The 20,506-nt window shown below is 44.1% G+C and overlaps 4 protein-coding genes and 3 pseudogenes across 7 annotated transcripts in view; 2 read left to right on the top strand and 5 right to left on the bottom strand.

Moving 5' to 3' along the window:
• The window catches only part of H4C2 (H4 clustered histone 2), a 6,232-nt gene extending 3,162 nt beyond the window's left edge, over positions 1–3,070 (bottom strand). The window contains exon 1 of the mRNA XM_082345768.1: positions 1–3,070. This exon is cut by the window's left edge and continues 3,162 nt beyond it. Coding sequence (XP_082201894.1) covers positions 301–612 — 312 coding nt within the window. The 5' untranslated portion in view covers positions 613–3,070 and the 3' untranslated portion in view covers positions 1–300.
• A 1,922-nt stretch (positions 3,071–4,992) lies between these two features.
• Positions 4,993–6,650, bottom strand: LOC309607327 (histone H3.1). Its single transcript, XM_082345767.1, has one exon. It carries the CDS (start codon positions 5,812–5,814, stop codon positions 5,404–5,406), a length of 411 nt encoding a protein of 136 aa, XP_082201893.1. The 5' UTR covers positions 5,815–6,650; the 3' UTR covers positions 4,993–5,403.
• Positions 6,651–6,782: 132 nt separating this feature from the next.
• On the bottom strand, positions 6,783–11,266 carry LOC309607328 (histone H2A type 1-B pseudogene; annotated as a pseudogene). The gene has a single exon. The product of its transcript is annotated as a histone H2A type 1-B pseudogene (transcript).
• Positions 11,267–11,682: 416 nt separating this feature from the next.
• Positions 11,683–12,415, bottom strand: LOC309607288 (histone H2B type 1-B pseudogene; annotated as a pseudogene). Its single transcript has one exon. The product of its transcript is annotated as a histone H2B type 1-B pseudogene (transcript).
• A 222-nt stretch (positions 12,416–12,637) lies between these two features.
• Positions 12,638–13,065, top strand: LOC309608047 (histone H2A type 1-D pseudogene; annotated as a pseudogene). The gene is made up of 2 exons: positions 12,638–12,671; positions 12,725–13,065. The product of its transcript is annotated as a histone H2A type 1-D pseudogene (transcript).
• Positions 13,066–13,997: 932 nt separating this feature from the next.
• On the top strand, positions 13,998–18,629 carry LOC309607284 (histone H3.1). Its single transcript, XM_082345642.1, has one exon. It carries the CDS (start codon positions 14,011–14,013, stop codon positions 14,419–14,421), a length of 411 nt encoding a protein of 136 aa, XP_082201768.1. The 5' UTR covers positions 13,998–14,010; the 3' UTR covers positions 14,422–18,629.
• Positions 18,509–20,506, bottom strand: part of LOC309608046 (uncharacterized protein) — a 31,609-nt gene continuing 29,611 nt past the window's right edge. Inside the window, exon 5 of the mRNA XM_082347272.1 lies at positions 18,509–20,432. Within this exon, the coding sequence (XP_082203398.1) occupies positions 19,598–20,432 (835 nt within the window). The 3' untranslated portion in view covers positions 18,509–19,597. The remainder of the gene's footprint in view (positions 20,433–20,506) is intronic.

The raw sequence follows: 20,506 nt of genomic DNA, 5'->3' as shown, positions 1-20,506 counted from the left end.
TCCAGACCCCTCTCATTAGCTTTCCTTAGTCCAGCGTTAGCCCCACCCACAAGCAAGCCCTCGCAGCCTGATTAGGCGAAGGTACCGCTACTCTTAGCAGGTGCCCAAAGATTGGCTGATGGAGACCGGCAGTGAAAGCGAACCGTTTGGCCTGTAGTTAAGGCCACAGTAGCCTTAAAACAGAACCACTTTTTTTTCAAAAGAGATACGTCTTGAGCACGTAAGTCGCGTACAGCTCTTCCTGAGCGGAGGTGGGCGGCCCTGAAAAGGGCCTTTAAAAAAAATGTATAGAATGAGACTTTAGCCACCGAAGCCGTAGAGAGTGCGTCCCTGGCGCTTAAGCGCATAGACCACGTCCATGGCGGTGACAGTCTTGCGCTTGGCGTGCTCGGTGTAGGTGACGGCGTCCCGGATCACGTTCTCCAGGAACACTTTCAGCACCCCGCGGGTCTCTTCGTAGATGAGGCCGGAAATGCGCTTCACGCCGCCACGCCGGGCCAGGCGGCGGATAGCTGGCTTGGTGATGCCCTGGATGTTGTCGCGCAGAACCTTGCGGTGGCGCTTAGCGCCTCCCTTACCCAGACCCTTGCCGCCTTTGCCGCGCCCAGACATGATTATCTAAGTTACCGCAAACGTACAGAATGCAACAGGCTACTACTTGATCAAGAGTAATTATAAGCTATAGTCGGACCTCGTTGAGAACTGAAAGCGCAGGCGGGAAAAGAGGCACTGACAGCGCCCCTTTGGCTCCGCCCCTCTCGGCAGTGATCCAATGACTATGTGGGAGAGAAGCTAGTAAAGAGGTTCACTTTTAAACTGGGTTGTTTTGCTCCCTTTGCTCTTTGCATCTGAGGCTGTTTATTTCTTCGGCTGAGAATTTTAGTGGAGACTTATACAGTATTTTATGGCAAATACTGTACTTTCTCATTCAGGAGGAAGTGATTGTTAGTTGCTAAGGGTAGCAGAATATGACTCCCCATTCCCCCACTCCCATATGCTTCTTTGGCAGAAGGACTATTTTTGAGCTGATTATTTTTTTAAAAACACCATACACAAAAACATTTCTAAAAACAGAGTAGAATTTACTCTTTTGTGAGGGACATTTACATTTATAAAGGGAATTTTGATTTGTGTCTTTTTCTCTGTACCGGGAAGAGAAGGATGACTAAATCACCAGAGAATCTCATCAATGAGGAGGCACTAGACTTAATTCTGTATAACAACCTTACCCTTGTTGTTCCTTTTCCTGGTAACCTCTCATAACTGGCTCCCACCCACTTCTTAGCTGAAGATGGTATTTAAGGTGGTGGCTTGGGCCAATTTTGGGAGTTTACTCAGTTTTTCTAGGTATTTCTCAAGCCTATGTGAGGTTATACATGTTATTAAGCTTCTGTTTGCTTTTCTCTTGTTAATCTACCTTTTATACAGTGGTTCTCAGCCAAGAACTTAGAAGCGTAGAAGGAAAGTTATTTTCCCTCCCTTATAGGTATATTGATTATTTTGAGCTGTAGCAGAAAAACAGCAAATGTAGAGGGAAGATTTCTCTGAACTCCCATTATCTGCCTAAAGACAGATCCTCCAAAAGGAACTCAATTGTCATAAATCCCTTCCCAAGGAGTTTCATTAACTAGGGAAGAGTGACACTTATCTGAGGAAAGGACACTAAAAATTGACACCACACCCAGACAAACCTTGGCACAACCTATTGTCCACAAAAATTAATTGTCAATCTAAGACAGAAATAGAGGATTTTATTAGAGCCAACCTGAGGATTATAACCTGGGAGACAGTCTTTCAGAAAACTCTGAGGACTGTTCTGCTTGTCAGAGGTCAAAGCACAGCTATTTAAGTTTTTGAGACAAAGAGTCATATATCAAAGTTACATATTGAGTCTACATAGTCCAGACTTTCACGTACAAGGTGAGTAGTGGGGCATCACAGTCCCTTACAGGATTGAGAAAGGAATGTTATCTCCTAAGGAGTTACCTTGCTGGAACCAGGAGAAAATTGCTCTTTTCAATGAAGCAGGCATTCCTGTGTCTTCTAAGGAAGTCTGGTCAATCTGTAATGTGCACAATGCACACTAAAGAGGGGTAGTGGCCCAAATAAGCAGAGAGAAAATTTTATGTTTAGAAATTTTCTTATCCTGCCTTAAACATAATTTTATTTTATCCTGTCATACCTCTCCCATCTATTCTTCTAAGGGCCCAATCATCTTTCCTAAAAATTATTTACTCTCCCCCAAGAGGCCTACATACATACCACCCCCAACCCCTTTTCCCTATTAAGATGGTGTTTAAGTCTGAATTTTAAGCCACCTTGAGGAGTTACTCATTTTTCCCTGGGTATCTCCCACGTATACATGAGGGCTACATGTTACTTCTGTTTTGTTTTTCTCTTGTTAATTTGTCTTTTATTTCAGGGGTCTCATAGAGGGAGAATTATTTTTCCTTCCCTACAGCTGTGTGACCTTTAACCTTGCCTTTGTTTTCTTTATCTGTAAAACTGGGTAATGATAACACTGATGGAATTCTAGTGAAGATTTAATTTAGCTATTGTAAGCAAAGCATTGGAACAGAGACTGGCCCATGAAGTCCTATATAAATGTGACTTGTTTTCAGTTGGTATTATTTCTTTTTTCTTTTTTAAAGGAATTCCTTTATTATTATTTTAAAAATTATTTATTTATTTTTAGCTGTGTTGGGTCTTCGTTTCTGTGCAAGGGCTTTCTCTAGTTGTGGCAAGCGGGGGCCATTCTTCATCGCGGTGCGCGGGCCTCTCACTATCGCGGTCTCTCTTGTTGCGGAGCACAGGCTCCAGACCCGCAGGCTCAGCAGTTGTGGCTCACGGGCCCAGCTGCTCCGCGGCATATGGGATCTTCCCAGACCAGGGCTCGAACCCGTGTCCCCTGCATTGGCAGGCAGACTCTCAACCACTGGGCCACCAGGGAAACCCTGGTATTATTTCTTAAAGAATCTTCCTGGACTTGAGATATTGCCCTGAGGTCTCATCTTTACTCCTAACACAGTATCAATCACACAAATATGCATTTACTCTTGAGGATTTTTTTTTTTAAATCACAGCATCTAATAAAGGACAAAGCATCAAAGCATTGTTTTGTTTTTCATACGTGACATGTTAAACATGGTGGGTCCAAATATGTTCCTTTGGGCCCTCTCCCAAGGTGCACTGACAATCTCAGGCTTCTAGCTTTCCTGCAGCCAAGCCTGGGGTGCTGTTCAAATCTCCATACCAGTTTCCCACTATTGTGTTAAATTTCTTGAAAACACTCATTGAGCAGTAACTCACTTCTACTGGGACAACTGGAAAGCCTACTACTAAATTTTTAAGTCTGAAAAATTCACCCTGACCTTGACTTCCTCCTCCTTTCCTTTGAGAGTCTTTATAACAAACCAAAAGTCATTCTAGACTCCAACAGCATTAGCTGTAAACTTCAACCTGTGGTGTAACATCACTCTGCAGCCTGGGTAAGAAAAACCCTTTTTGACTGAAGACCTTGCAGCAGCCATTTAAAAGATACAATCTGTACATTAAATACCCCCTTTTGTCTTCAGCCCGACCTTAGTCACTCCCCTAATATAAAATAATAGATGCTTAATGCAATGATATTAAAATGCTGGCACCACCCCCCTGCCCAAAGTGTTCAGTAAATTTTCTTTCACAAATTTGATTTTCTTCCACGTTTGATTTTAAAATGTCTGCTGAATTTTATTTCTAAACTGAGCAGAATCTATGCAAGTAAGTAATGCCAAATAAAAAGGAAATTTAGAAGCTAAAGTTTGTCTTTATTTCAAATTTCGAAAAATCCTAGAGTATGAGAGAAAATGATACACAGTTCAGGAAAATTAACAGCATTTATATGATGCTATGTGTCCAAAACTTGATGCATATTATTCCAATAACAACCCTACAAAGTGGGTAGTGTTACTCCCATTTTTCTGATGCTGGAGAAGGTGATTTGTCTAAGATGACACATTAGGTAGTAAAGCTGGGATATGAACCCAGGTAAGCTGGCATCCAAGTGCTGCCAGCTTGCTGAGTATACCCTAGAAAAATTAACAAGGGTATGAATTATAAGACTGTGTTAACCTTTTTTTCCTAGATACTGCATAGTTGTTCTGTTGAGGGGCTCAAGTAAATGAAGACTTAAAGCCAAATTCATGTTCCTTGGCTGGGGAGGGGAAGGATCAGCCAGTCCCAGTCATTGTCCCCTGCCTATCTGATCCTCAACCAGCAATGGGCACTTTTACTTTTTTAAAGCTATCCTATCAGGCCCTGTACATAAAACACTTTTTTCCCAAGATACATAAAATATTAAAGGAAAAAGTCAAACAGTGTACGTAAGAGCCAGCACAGCAATAAACAAGAAAAACCAAGATACCTGGACTTCAGCAGGGGCCAAGAGTTGAGGGGCAAAATCACCTTGGTTTAAGCCAAGGGCATTGGTGCCTCTGACAGACCCCTTATATGGGTAACAAAGGTCTGTGCCAGGCAGAGGCTTATACCAGTCTGGAAAAAATAAAATGTTAAAACAATATACACAGAGAGAAATATCTTTGTCATTTTAAAAAATACATTATTTTGTAAACCAAAAGTTTTTATTGAAACCCTGAAATGTAAATAAATCCAAGTGAACAACACAACACACATTACTCTTCCGTGTATTTTGTGGGTTTTGTTGTAGGTGGGAGTTGGGCAAATCATTTTAGCAAGGTGAATCAATTCTCATCTCAGAGCTAGGCATAGACTACTAGGAATAAGGTATGGAAAAAACTGAAGCAAAGCCTTCAGAATTGGTGGCTGTCATGTTTTTTAGCATTCTGTATTGTTTTATAGTTTGTAAAATATAGTGTAAAAGTTACACAACTAAAAGGTTATTCTTCTTCTCACATTTGGTCACTATCCCATGTGTCACTTTTCACCCAGTACTGAATCCCCAGACCGAAAAAACATAAAAGCAAGATCACTGGGTCAAATGGCTAAAATCCTATATTTGAGTAATAACTACAGCAAAGAAATGGGAAAAAATTGTACAGCATAGCATACCATGGTACATAGCCCTAGAATAGACAAAAGCAATGTGAGATAAAGCAATGCAATCAACTGGACTATTTACAAGCAGGGTCATAAATAAGGTTTGATAAACTATGCCTGGATGGCTACCTGTTAAGGAAGTGTGGTTAGACCCTCGCTTCACACAACTCCAGAAATGTTTGGCTGTGGGGGAAGGGGGTGCGACGGGAAGAGTTCTACCCCAACTCACCCTAGTTGAGGGGAGAATTTTACTTCCTTACGGTACAGCTCTTCAAAATGAAGCTGTAGGTGGCTCTGAAAAGAGCCTTTGGGTTTAAGATTAGCACTTTAAATAACGGAAAAACAGGTTTATGCCCTCTCCCCGCGGATGCGGCGGGCAAGCTGGATGTCCTTGGGCATGATGGTGACGCGCTTGGCGTGGATGGCACACAGGTTGGTGTCCTCGAAGAGCCCCACCAGGTAGGCCTCGCACGCCTCCTGCAGCGCCATGACGGCCGAGCTCTGGAAGCGCAGGTCGGTCTTGAAGTCCTGCGCGATCTCGCGCACCAGCCGCTGGAACGGCAGCTTGCGGATCAGCAGCTCCGTGGACTTCTGGTAGCGGCGGATCTCGCGCAGGGCCACCGTGCCGGGCCGGTAGCGGTGCGGCTTCTTCACGCCGCCCGTGGCCGGCGCACTCTTCCGGGCCGCCTTGGTGGCCAGCTGTTTGCGCGGGGCCTTGCCACCGGTGGACTTGCGAGCGGTCTGCTTAGTACGAGCCATGACAAAGCCTCACGATGAACGTTCTCCCAAATGCCAGTAGAAAGCACTCAGCCGCCCTTCTTTTATACAGCCAGGCCACCAACTATTGGACCCAAGAACATTCAAAAGTACCCGCGCCCTCCTCGGATTGGTCCATTTCTGTGCCTGGCCCGGAAGAATTAAGAGCTGCTTTCGGGTTGGTGAATGAATCCTAAACCCTGCCCTTTAACTATAGCGACTCCGACGCCCTGACGTCATTTTATTTACGCTTTCGCTTCCAAAACGTACAGCAAAGTTACACAAAGCAACGCGGGCACCGCCAACGGATTGATTTTTTGTGTATTTTTTTCTTTTTTTAAAGTACAATCACCAAAGATATTTTGGAAGTGCTTAGAAAAATTAGATGGGCTGCATCTAAAATGATACTCAGATTTTCTTGAGTCTGGCACAAACACTGTGGACAGTCAGGAAGATGTTTCTGACAGGAGCGCGAAGTACCAAGGATCTGTAATTTACTCAGTCCCTTCAGGAAATGTGTAATGTTTTTATAAAGTTGAATAGATGCAGAGGTTTGAGGTGTTCCTTTAAGTCAACAAAAAATGTTGAAGGTTAACTTTGAAGAATACAGCGCTTCTCACTATACTGAAAGTGAGTATACTTTCCTCACTCTCCAGTGCGAAAAACTTTCCAAAAGTCACCGCTGGAACGAAGAGGAAAGTAGTTTGACTATAAACTGATTCACCTATACTTAATCTGGTCAATTTAAACTCGTGTGGCTTTCCTCACAGCTGGTGTTTTCGCACATATTGATTTCCCTCAGGACACTCACTTATTAGCCGTGATTTTTCGCCTGATGTCACAACCCTCGTATGGGCAGAACTAAAAAGCATGACAGCTCTTTAAAAGAAAAGGGTGGGTGGCTCTGAGAAGAGCCTTTGTAAGTTGACTTTTTTCTTTTTCTTGGATAATGGAAACCAAAAATGCCGTGCAAAAGTAATAAACACTTTATTTGCCCTTGGCCTTGTGGTGGCTCTCAGTCTTCTTGGGAAGCAGTACCGCCTGGATGTTGGGCAGGACGCCGCCCTGAGCGATGGTCACGCGCCCCAGCAACTTGTTAAGCTCCTCGTCGTTGCGGATGGCCAGCTGCAGGTGGCGCGGAATGATGCGCGTCTTCTTGTTGTCGCGGGCCGCGTTGCCCGCCAGCTCCAGGATCTCTGCCGTCAGGTACTCCAGCACCGCCGCCAGGTACACCGGCGCCCCGGCGCCGACACGCTCGGAGTAGTTACCCTTGCGGAGCAGGCGGTGCACTCGGCCTACGGGGAACTGGAGCCCAGCTCGCGAGGAGCGGGTCTTAGCCTTCGAACGAACCTTGCCGCCCTGTTTACCACGCCCAGACATAGCTACTATCCCTCCACTTAAAAGCCTTCAAAATAAAAAGCAAGCAATAAATAAAGCTGCGGCGAGAGCAATATTTATACTAACCAGAGGTAGGCTTGTGCTAGTTTCCCATTGGCTACTATTTAAGAACCAATGGGAAATCAGAACCTGCATCCTTCTTTTGCATACAAGGCTCCCGTCTAGTGTGACTTTTCCGTTTGCTCCAATCTCATATAGTCTGGTGGGCTTTTAATTCTGTTAATAATGGAGTCTATTTGGTTTTTTCAAAGCACTGTTCTTAAATGCAGTCAGAAGCAGGAGTGATTATTCTTATTGTTCTGACTTTTTGCTATTGAAATTGTGACTCATGATTTTTGGAAAGGAATAAACGCAGAACAATTTCGAAACATAATATTTAAGAGGGAGGTACTTCTATTCCCAGTGTTACTTTAACTTACCTAACTCTTTAACTCGTTTGACAGGAAAGAGGGAGAAGAGGAAACAATTAATTTTTTGTCCTGGCCCAAGTCTTAAACTATCTGAACAATGAAAACTGAAGGCAAGAACTGGATGATCCAGTAAGTCTTCCGTTTCATTCATAGCTTACCTATGAGGCCTTCCAGGATCACCTGGGAGGTATGTAGAGTGAGTACTGTCCTCATTTTAGAGATTGTGAAACTGAGAGACCCAGTTTGTTTGTCTTGGCCAAGGTTAATGGGACCAAGGACAACAAAATCCTGGCTGAAAAACTTTGTCGTCGTTCCCCAGTGCCACCTCTCAACCTTCCTACCCTCCCTCTTTTCTCACTTGGCTACCACACACAGGATTCTAATTACTTTAGAAAACTCCTCCATCATTCTCCATATCGTACCGCACTTCTTGCAGTTAGAGTGCTGAAAATTTTGCAGTACATGAGGACTCCTAAGAAATGAGAGAGAACAAACACCCCACAGCACATAAATACTCAAAATGAGATTACAGTATATTACTATAAAACACTATATTAATATTACTACAGAGTGTTTGGTCTTAAGCTCTCATGTTGAGGAACATAAAATTAAGAGAAATTACCGAGGGAGATCTTGCCGTTTTTTCTTTTAATGGTCCATGAAATAGAAATAGATGGGGCCCAGATGGAGGCGGATTACTATTTCAGGAATTTTTGAGGACTCCAGCCTAAAAGTCTACTAACTAACAGGATGGTAAAAGGAACAAGAGCCTGGGTGTGAGAAAATTACTTCTAAACCAACTCGGTCAGAGAACTATATTTTGATCCAGGCAATCAAGCAGGAGAGTAAAGATGTTCATTTCCTGTTTCTTTTTTTACCTTCTCTCAAGTCTTTTGACTCCTATGACGTTTTCTCTTAACAATATTCACTTCCTTATTATTTATTATCTTCACCATGGACAACAGCAATATACATCAACACTGGCTCAGCCGTGTCTGAAATGTTTCAAAAACCGTGATGGAGATGTAAAAAGGTATCTCAGGTGCTGCCTTGAAGACTTCATACTCTCTTTTGAAAAGGGCAGGGGGTGGGGAGGTGGGGGGTTGTATACCTGAAGTTTAAATAGTACAGCATTTTTTGCATCCAAAACTGAAGGTTTTAAGCAATAAATATTATAAGAGCACATGGAGAAGAGTAATCACTGTGAATCAGAAGGGTCAAGAGAACTCGAAAGAGATGTACATTTAGCATTTATTCAACATAAATAAGTAGTGCCAGAGTGTTCCAGGTGATGACATGGTGTGACCTTGGGGTCGCTGGGGAGGAAAAAATTTTCCTCTACCCTTCTAGGTTCTTCTGGCTGGTCTAAGAATTAAATTGACATGAGACAAACTAACAGGAAAAAGTTAAATTTCATTTCATTTGGGGGTCGGACACAATAAGAAAAATGAGACCCAAGGACAAGTTAGGCAGTTGAGGCTTGTTATGCCATCTGAGAGAAGAGGTTAGGGACTTGGGACTTCAAAGGGTAGGAAGGCAATTCACAGGAAGATGAAAAAAAGAAAATGTTTTGTGAACAAATGTTTGCTGGGCCGAACAGAAACAATGGCACCCAGAAAAAAATTTTAATGAACAGTCTTTGCTAGGTTCCCCCCTGTCTGCACACCTCGTTCAAATTATACTGTAGTTATCTAGGGTGAGAGCTGCCTTCCTGGAACAGGTTCTCCATCTAAAATTCTTTTAGGCATTTAGGGGGAAGGTCAAAGCTTCTTCTTGCATCTTTTGGGCCTTGATTGCTTTCAGCTCTAAATTCTCTGCATGACAAAGTGGCACATCTTGGGAAGGCCTGCCCTGAAACCCATCACTGCCATATCAGTTTAATTATTAGACCAACCGAAGAAAATTGTTCCCCCTCCTACAGAGGCCACATGGGGATCCTGAACTTCCAACCCCTCCCCAGCAATAATGAGGCACCTCTTCCCTGTCAATGTCAAACAGGCTGAGCAAGAAACTTGGATGCCACTCCCACCTGACAATGAGGCAGTGCCCCTCCTTCTACCCCAGGCGGGAAGGGGGCTGGGAAGGGGGGAAGGTCTCCTAAACCTTAAATTTAAATAAGATGTAGAGTCTCATAACAATACCCAAGATGCCCAGGATAAGTTTATTTTACAAAAAGATCACTGTCATACCAAAGCCTCCATTTGAGTGAATAAAGATAATCAACATATATTAAGACCAAGAGACACATATGTTAGAATTCTCCAACTAGGATTCTAAACCAGCCTTCATAAAAACACTTAAATGAGCAAAGTTGGTGCCTCATCAGAATCAGCTGGGGAGATGTATGAATTTTATTTCTGGCTTCTCACCACTCCCCACATAGTTTTGGAGTCTAGCCCTGAGTCCAGGAATCTGATTTTTAATTTCCTTTTTGCTTGTTAAAGATCAGCCAGGTATCAGTATAGACGTCAAAAAGGCCTAGCTTTGAGTTTAGGGGACCCAGGTTTTGGTTTGGGCTTCTTATTTAAGGGTATAGTTTTAGGTAAAATATCAACTATTAGGAAGAAGGGGGAGAGAGGAGAGAAGAAAGATAGAAGCAAGCAAGTAGGCAAATATTATGAAAGGCAAGATGGGGAAAAAATAATTCTTACCTCAGGAGATCATTTTGAAGAGGCTGAGATATTATTTCCCAGATCTCACCCCTCCAGGGAGTGATTCTTAAACTGCAGCTTGAGTTCAATAATTTTTTTTTTACGGGGGTGGGGGGGGGGGGAAAGTTATAATCTAAAAAACAAAAATTTTAACTTCTAAGACAAGCTTCTCTTTCACAACTATGTTTTGTGTACGCTGAGATAAGAAATGCTTCTCATATAGCAGTCATCTGATTTGTGTGGGAGCTGGGAAAAGATCATTTAAATTTAAATTTTCTTTTAAAAGTGGTCCTTTTTGAGAAATTCTACTTCAAGTTTTATTTCTTCATCCAGACACACTGTTGTATGTCACCTACATACGGTGCTCATAAACCAAAGGAAGAGACTTTTCCCCACCTTTTTAATAGGCAGTCAACTGCTGCCCCTTTTCCCGGCTCTTTTTCCCCTCCCCCAGTCCGAGGCCTAGACCAGCCCCAACTGACTCCTTTTCCTCAACCAAGGCCCTTCCTATCGGGATTATTTTTGGAGTCGCGGGTTCTTTGAAAAGGGTTTCCAAGAAAAATCAGCACATTTTCGTCTCCAACTGGGGCCCTCCCGCTCTGCGACGAGGTAACACCAGATGGGGAGGGCGGGAAATTCAAATCCTTTGTCCCTCCTAGAGCTGGAGTGCCACCCTTTCAAGCTCTTCTAGAGGCATCCCTGAACGGTAAATGACCCAAGAAACGGGACCCCAGATTTCAGGAATGAAAGAAAAATTGCAACGGCTTTAGATTGGCTGTTGCCATCAGTAAACAATTCTAATGTGAAATTAGAAAATCTCATTTCAACCGTGTGAAGAGAGCTTGAGGTAATACCCTACAGAAGTGCCCACAGCTTATTAAAGGAACAACAGGCAATTTTGCTTGTTTCTACAATCCCAGGGGAGTTCAGGCTCCCGGAGAAAATGCCACTTACCTGCCCTTTGTTCCGTCGGGACTCCTCCCCTCCCCTCTCCTCCTCCCCTCCCCTCCTCCTCCCTCACATCCCCTCCCCCCTCACCCCTCCCCCCGTTCCCCCGCCCCTCCCCCCCGCCCCCATCCCTCCCCCTCACCCCACGCCCCCCGCCCCCACCCCCACCCCCACCCCTACCCCCACCCCCACCCCCACCCCTACCCCTACCCCCACCCCTACCCCTACCCCCACCCCTACCCCCACCCCTACCCCCACCCCCACCCCTACCCCTACCCCCACCCCCACCCCTACCCCTACCCCCACCCCCACCCCTACCCCTGGAAAGACAGCCTGGATAATCATCTCCTCAGGGTCTCTACTCTCTGAAATCCCCTAACCGCTTCCTTACCAAGGAGGGACATTCCCATCACCATTAGAAATTTCAGGAGGCTTTGTAGAAAGGAGTGAACACTTCCAACAGCTTAATAAGCATCTGAAAATTTAATCCCTGGGGAAAAAGTGAGTTTTTTTGAGTAATGCGACACAGTAATTCATGTCTTTTAAAGCCGATAAACCTTCCAAGTCGCTTGGGGCTCGTGGCTCCAAAATTGCTTCAACTATCAAACACCACTGAAAAAAAAACCTGAAAGTAAATATAACCAGTAGAGAACTGCATTCATCATCAAAAAAACGGAAGTTTCAGCTCTTCTTCGAAAAAGTGGGTGGCTCTGAAAAGAGCCTTTGGATTAAGAAGTGCCTATACAAGCACTTACTTGGAGCTGGTGTACTTGGTAACGGCTTTGGTGCCCTCGGAAACAGCATGCTTGGCCAGCTCCCCAGGGAGCAGTAGGCGCACAGCCGTCTGGATCTCTCTAGATGTGATCGTGGAGCGCTTGTTGTAATGCGCCAAGCGCGACGCCTCACCCGCGATGCGCTCAAAGATGTCGTTGACGAACGAGTTCATGATTCCCATGGCCTTTGATGAGATGCCGGTGTCTGGGTGAACCTGCTTCAGAACTTTGTATACGTAAATGGAATAGCTCTCTTTACGACTACGCTTGCGTTTCTTCCCGTCTTTCTTCTGCGCCTTAGTGATGGTCTTCTTAGAACCCTTTTTAGGGGCCGGTGCAGATTTCGATGGCTCTGGCATAATTCTTTCGAAGAGCTGCAGTAAACCGCCTTCTCCACAACTAAAACTAGTAGGGTGAGGAGTTCAGAACCCATTTATTTATAGTTGTTCAATGCAAATGAGCAATCAAGAGTTCTCACTTTTGATTGGATAACAGTAGTACGGGTTCACTAAGGGCGGGAGGGGTAGTTTATGCAAATAAAGGATACACTATTTGTTTTTCTATTGGATAGAAAAACAGCATACTTTTGACCAATCGGATAGCTTACTGGGGCATCCCTGTACTGTCCATAAAATGATTTGTTCACATGTCATCCAGCGTTTTCTCTTTTTGCTCACAATGTTTGTTGTTAAATTGTATAAGGTAATTACGTTTGGACGTGGTGAATAAGTAGGCAAGATTAGGGCTGAAGCTAAAACTCGATCTTCCCCAGCTGGTTTGCAGTTCCCAGTAGGCCGCGTACACTGGTTGCTCCGTAAGGGCAACTACTCCAAACGGGTCGGTGTCGGGGCCCCCGTGTACCTGACGGCCGAGATTTTGGAGTTGGCGGGCAGCCCGACCCGCGACAACAAGACGCGGGTCGTTCCGCCCCACCTGCAGCTGGCCATCTATAATGAGGAGGAGTTCCACAAGCTGCTCGGTAAAGTCACCATCGCTCAGGGCGGCGTTCTGCCCAACATCCAGGCTGTGCTGCTGCCCAAGAAGACTGAGAGCCACCACAAGGCCAAGGGCTAGACAAAATACGAAATTCTTTTTTATAAACTGTTTAGAAGTTCTTTTCAGAGCCATCTACGTTTTCATTAAAAAAGCTGGTAGCCAGGTTATCTATCTCTGTTTTGTAAAAGACAAAGTGACGTCAAAACACTGACTTCCAGGGAAATTGGACTTCCCACAAGCATTACTTTAGTGCATACCGGGTGAAACTTCTGTAGTCAACAAAAGCGTTTCTAAAGAGGAGGCGGAGCATCGCTCGGGCTTGAGAATAACAAAAAGCAAAGAAATTTTCCTTTTGCCAGTAATAACCCTGTTCGGGCTCTCAAGGTTGTAAATTTAAGCAAAATCTATTTTTTTATGACGAAAGTTTGGTTGCGGTCCAGTGTGTATCTGTCATCAAATCGGTCTTTACATGTGATTTTTTGAATCATCCACCCAGTGACACTGCCATGTAGTTTCACAAAAGAAAAACTCGGGGTTAGGGGAGCTGTGATGACCAGAGAAAGTGGCAGTCCTGGCGGTTCGAGATTTATTTAAACCTAACCCAGCTGTCTGGGGGAGAAAAAACAATTGTACTCAATTTAGTGTGTGGACCAGCAGTATTGACAACCCGCGAGCGTGTCAAGAATTGAGACTATCAGGGGAACTCATCAACTGAATCGGAAGTTAACATGGTCCTTAAATGTCTCGTTATGCACGCTGTAGTTGGCGGCAGGATGAAATAGAACGTATGAAAATTCCTTCAGATCCCAGAGGCAAAAAAAGGCACCGGGAATGGGTGGTAAAGTAATTCATCCAATCAGATTCTCTAGTAATTAATTCTCCTTCCCGGTCACCTTTCAGCCAATGGTTTTATCGCGCGGTACTTTTGAAAAACTACAAGACCAATCAGAATGCTTCTAACTATATTTAAAGACAACTGCCTAAGCCTGCATCAGACTGTGGGTGTGTGGTCAATCACTTGTCATGGCTCGTACTAAGCAGACCGCTCGCAAGTCCACCGGCGGCAAGGCCCCGCGCAAACAGCTGGCCACCAAGGCGGCCCGCAAGAGCGCACCGGCCACGGGCGGCGTGAAGAAGCCGCACCGCTACCGGCCCGGCACGGTGGCTCTGCGCGAGATCCGCCGCTACCAGAAGTCCACGGAGCTGCTGATCCGCAAGCTGCCGTTCCAGCGGCTGGTGCGCGAGATCGCGCAGGACTTCAAGACCGACCTGCGCTTCCAGAGCTCGGCCGTCATGGCGCTGCAGGAGGCGTGCGAGGCCTACCTGGTGGGGCTCTTCGAGGACACCAACCTGTGTGCCATCCACGCCAAGCGCGTCACCATCATGCCTAAGGACATCCAGCTTGCGCGCCGCATCCGCGGGGAGAGGGCATAAAGTTATCTCCCTAATTGAAAAAAGGCTCTTTTAAGAGCCACCCACAATTTTACTTAAAGGCGGTTGTGACATGATTGCTGAGGCATTAGAAATCGCTAATGGTGGAAAGCGTATAGTAAAAATTCAAGTAAGAGAATTTAGTATTCGTAAAAACCAAAGTAATCCTTTATTCGGGTTAGAGTTATTCAGGGAATCATCTCTGATAATTAAAATACTGTCTTAAGGTCAATTGGTCTACCAAAAATGGAATTGTAGCTCAGGCAATAGGAACTGACCTCAGTACTCACCAGCAGAGATGCACTAAATTTATGTAACCTTAAGATTTGCCTATGCATCTTAAAGTCAAGGGGGTTTGAGATATTGAAGGGTACCAACTGTAGAGCTTTTTTTACCCATGCCCCCTTTTAATACAAAGAACATTTATTTAAATGTTAATTTTTTAAAAACATTTCCACATATTGATGTACAATGTAACTGATGGAGCAGATGGTTTTCTGAGGCTTAAGGCTTACACAACACGGTGACTTAAAACTACAAACAAAATTACAAAGTAGATACTGAATATTTATAATGAGAAAATAAATTAACAAATTACAATTTTACAAAAAGACAAAACCATAGCTATCACAAGATTCAGAAAAATAGCACATTTTATTAAGTTGAATACACACTGTAAAGCTTTATTTTCCTATATTTTTGACAGCATACTCTGATTCCCTCTTTAAAGGAAAATTGTTTAGTAATATTTTCTATAGAGTGTAGACAGTGGGAAGAGAATTCAGTATTCCCTCTACGGTGGTTGATCACAATTTGTTTTATTCCCTTGATAACTTAGAAGAATTTCAGCTTCAAAGCACTGTAGGTGGTGTCAAGTTTTTAGGATTGTTTTCAAATTTGGAAAATCCTCTGTCAAGCTTCTTTCATATGTGAATTGTAAAATTTGGAAGAATTCTTCACAGACTACCTTCTGGCTCTATACATTTCAAATCTCAATTCTCCCCTATGCACTCACTCCCAGTGCTAGGTACATGGATATATGACATCTAGTCCCATATTTCCTTGCCATTAATCCAGGTGAGTTTATCAGTGGGCAGTAGGAGTATTCCTTGAAGCCATTCTTAGATCAGACTGGCTAGCAACAACAGAACTATCAATATATATGAGCACATCTGCACATCACTTTATATATGTCATTAACCCCAAACAATATAGATGCAAGTAAATTTTCTCAAGTCCCAAATATTCTCATCAACATCCCAACATAATCAGACAAAAGGTGAATTGTAACAAGAGAAGATTGAATGGAAATAAATGGTTTTTACCAGCTGTGATTAAAATCTGTCAACACTGCAGTTAAAAAAAAAAAGTATTTTTTAAATGAGGGCAAGTGAACATACTATACTCCCAGGGGCCCCTCCCAGGACCTTGGAAGTACAGGGTCTGACACTTGAGTTTCATTATCTTCAGGGTAAATCTGCTTCTCAGCACTTGCTATGCTTTTCCAAATGACACATGGCCTTCCTTGCCCTCCTACCACTCTGTTATACCACACCTCAGCAGAGTGCCCTGTTGAGAAACACTAGTCTCAGATGACTCAGGACTCTGAGATAGAGTCAGCATAATTATAGGATCAGGTCAGCATAATTATTTCCTTGGAAACATCTAGATTCTACTCCAGAGCAAGTATCCTCTTGTGTGTTCCTTTCAGCATTTACTATAGATCTATATTGTTCAAGACGGTAGCCACTAGCCATATGTGGCTATTGAGCACTTGAAACACGGCTAGTCCAAATCGAGATGAGCTTAAGTGTAAAAATACATACCAAATTTCAAAGAGTTAGTATGAAAAATAGAATTTAAAATCTCCTTAATATATTTACCTTAGATGACTTGTTGAAATATTTTTATTTTAGTGGGTTAAAATATTATTAAAATAGATTTTACTTGTTTTACTTTTCTAAAATGTGGCTACTAGAAAATTTTTGATTACTTATGTGGCTCATTATATTTGTGAGGAACAGCACTCATACATGGAGGATAATTATACTGGCTCACTGATCAGATATTAACTCATTATGTCCTTAATATGACCAAGCCTCAGTAATAATGGCACCTACCTCAAGGTGCTGTGACAAGAATGTGTTTGAAAATAAATGAAGAGTGTTCAGCAATAGTGCTTGGCACCCTTGTAAATTAGTGCTCAAGAAATGCTAGCTGGGCTTCCCTGGTGGCGCAGTGGTTGAGAATCTGCCTGCTAATGCAGGGGACACAGGTTCGGGCCCTGGTCTGGGAAGATCCCACGTGCCACGGAGCAGCTAGGCCCGTGAGCCACAACTACTGAGCCTGCGCGTCTGGAGCCTGTGCTCCGCAACAAGAGAGGCCGCGATAGTGAGAGGCCCGCGCACCGCGATGAAGAGTGATCCCCGGTTGCCACAACTAGAAAAAGCCCTCGCACAGAAACGAAGACCCAACACAGACAAAAATAAAAAAAAATAATAAATAAATTTTAAAAAGTTAAGTACATTGGAAATTGGAAGTAATGTTAAAAAAAAAAAAAAAAAAGCTAGCTGTCAACAGTATTGCTGTTACCACTGTGCCCTATATCCCTGTTCCCTTCTGAAATTCTCTAATGATGTAATCACATCTTGTACTGGACCTGTTCCTCTCTGGCATGGATTTCAACCACAAAGTTACCTTTTACGTCTCCCTCAGGCTTAGAAGAAATGATATCTAGAGCACTGCCTAGGGGAAGTAATGGGATATTTAATTTTTCAGCCATGAGAGCACTGTGTATGTACAGAAAAAAATTTTTTTTACAATAATGCATTACAAGGAGCCTTTAATTTCTGTGTACACTTCCAAAGTACAAGAACATTTCATGAATTTTCATCATTATCAGTCAGCAGTTTAGTTTATGCAGTATTCATTGCCATTTTTGGCTAATCAGCCATGTTTGGCCAATTATTTGAGTATATTATTGCTGTTGTCAATATTATTTTATAATAATAAGTGAATACTGAAAATAATATTAATAATGTAAAAATAAAATATAGGTTTTATAAACTAAACAAAATCGTGACAAAGACCTTTTCGTTAAAATAGCCAATTTTTAGAATTGAATGAATGTCTTATTAGACCCAAGCCAGTAAACTATGTGAACAGTTGTGAGGGAATGGAACAAAAAGAACACGGACAAAATTGAGGAAACATTGTTGAAGACTATCTAAAGACTAGGTAAAATTAGAGATTTTTAACAATAACTTAGCTCTCTGTGAATCAACTCTTCCTGCAGCCTTACTAAAGAATGGTTATATTTGTTTTTGAGGAATATGTTTTACTTGAAAGTAAAGGACATGTTTCAACTATGCAAATACGTTTGCAGGAAACATTCAATGACAGGATCAACTGTATATAAACCCAATAAATTTACACCCTAAAGGGCATTCACAAGAGGTTTGAAGAAAAATTAGAGAATCAACTCTCTTTGCTTAGGTTGATTCCTTCCCTGCCTCTTAGAGCTGATGTGAAATCAAGCAAATGGGTGGACTTGAAATTATTTGAAGGAGAAAGGGAAAATAGAAGTACATGGTGCTATTACTATAAGCCCTATCTGTGATTATATTTGGAGTGTCTTTATTAGGTTTCCTGGTTGTTGCAACTTGACCCAACCTGAACTAAGTGGAGAGGCCCCGGTGGCAGGAGTTCAGGTGGCTCAAAGAACCAGGAACTCAGGAGGTGTCAGGAACCCAGATCTTGCAGCACTCTCTGTACATCTCTCATCTCTGCTTTTCTACGCACTTTGGCTCCATTCTACTCTTTTTATCCAGTAGATCTCTTGGTTTCTCCTACACAGTGACTAAGACGAGGAATGAACTCCATTGCTACTACCACTAATGCAGGAAATAACTCAATTCACAGATTCGTCCTTGTGGCAATGGTTGAAGAACTGAGCTGCAGGTCTGCAGAAGCCCCTGACCCGGGAAATTGTCTTGAGAAATTCTCTGCCCACCAGAATAGAAATAGGATGCTGGACTTTCTCTATCCAGGAGAAACGCCATGAATATGAAAGAATCCACATATAATACTGTTAATGAAAACTAAAGCCCTTTATTAGAGACATCACCTCCCCCCCAATACACACACTATTTCCAAAACTTTACCAATATATTTTTTCTCCTTCGCGTAGAAAATTTTGGATTGCACAAAAATGCGTTTAAAGCATCTTCGATTTTTAGATGTTAAAGTCTACCTAAAATGAGGATCCTTGACTGGCCGGCCAGGACAAAATGGCCGACTAAAAGTTGTTTTTCATGCGCTCAAATCCGTCACACATCTGTTTTAAGTTACACGATGCGAGGAACAGAAAGATCCCTGGTCCAGCCTTGCTCTGGGTGGAAGAGTCATTGCCACCGCTGTAGCAGTTTTTCAAATGTTCCTTTGCTGCCACAGCCCACAGGAATTAACAAAAGAATGCGAGGCCAGAGTGCCTGCACCCACACTCCTCCCCGGATCGGATGATACCAACGCCCCCGAGAGCCAGCAACTTGACTTTCGAAACATGGAAAATGTCCGAAATACCAGATACATTTCTGTATCAAGCGAATAGTGCTAACCCAACGAAAGGAAAACAAACATTGGAGACTAAGGATGGAGGCCGGCCACCATCCAATTAAATACAGGGTGAAAATCACGGGCTGGAGAAGTGAGCCAACCCGCGAGCAGGGCGGTACTTTTGAATGAGTTCTTAGCCCAATCGGAATATCCCGTTAAGACTAAGAAACTGGCTGGATTTCTTTGTGGTCGTATTTGCTGCTCACAGGAGTGGAGTGGGGCAGGCGGATAGCCGAAGTACGCAAGCCTCAGGACAGCGCTTGTAATTGCTGACCAGGAAACTAACCAAAAGCACCGCAGAGCAAGGAACAACCCACAGGGATGGGTCTACGCCCTGCAACCTCACCGCAGTCACCCTTCCAAACCCTCGCTGTCCATCTTAGTGTAGGGTGAGCAGCCTTCTGCAACGACTCCTGCGCAACGTTGATCTAGATTAAAAGGCTAAAGGTGATAGGTATATACAGAAACAGCAAGTATGGAAGGAGTATACAGGTCTTTTTTTTTTGAGATCAGTGGTGGCTCTGAAAAGAGCCTTTTTGGGTTTTAGAAGCAGACGATTAACAGCCTACTTCTTTTTGGGTGCAGTTTTCTTGGGCTTGGCAGCCTTAGGCTTGGTGGCCTTGGGCTTCACTGCCTTAGCAGAGCTCTTGGCGACCTTCTTGGGTTTAGCAGCTTTAGCTTTCCTTGGACTCTTGGCCACTTTCTTGGTCACAGTAGCTGCAGCTGGCTTCTTGGCCTTCTTCGGGGTCTTCTTGGCGGTTTTTTTCGGAGTGGCCGCACCCGTGGCTTTCTTGGGCTTCTTAGCTGCCCCAGCAGCCTTCTTGGGCTTGGTCACACCCGCCTTCTTAGCCTTGGGCTTGGCTTCCCCAGTGGCCACCTTCCTGTTGAGCTTAAAGGAGCCGGAAGCACCGGTGCCCTTGGTCTGCACCAGAGTGCCCTTACTCACCAGGCTCCTAAGACCCAGCTTGATGCGGCTATTATTCTTCTCCACATCGTAGCCCGCAGCCGCCAGCGCCTTCTTGAGTGCAGCCAGAGACACACCGCTCCGCTCTTTGGAAGCGGCGACAGCCTTCGTGATGAGCTCGGACACCGGTGGCCCAGACGCCTTCCGGCGCGCCCCGGCCGGCTTCTTGGACGCCTTTTTCTTAACCGGGGTCTTCTCCGCAGGAGGCGCAGCAGCGGGAGCGGCAGGAGCGGTCTCCGACATGCTGAATGGCGAAGATCTAGGATTCGGGTACAAGTGGCAAAACGCCGATAGAACTACGCTCGGCCCGGGCCGCCGTATATATAGAGCGCAGGCGCGCGCTGATTGGTGCTCCGGTCGCCCGCCTGGCTGGCAGGCTCTGAGCCGCAGCGGTGCGCCCAAGTTGTGTTTGTTCCACTTCACAAAAGAGGGAAAATATTAAAATACCCAGCACCAAATCACCCGAGTTTGGTCGGGAAAGGATCCGAGAAGCCTCAGCCTTCGTGCTCT

The sequence above is a fragment of the Balaenoptera borealis genome, assembly GCF_965194805.1.
Source record: "Balaenoptera borealis genome assembly, chromosome: 12".
Lineage (NCBI taxonomy): Eukaryota > Metazoa > Chordata > Mammalia > Artiodactyla > Balaenopteridae > Balaenoptera > Balaenoptera borealis.
Note: the sequence above shows the minus strand (reverse complement) of the source record. Positions and strands in the feature narration are given on the sequence as shown.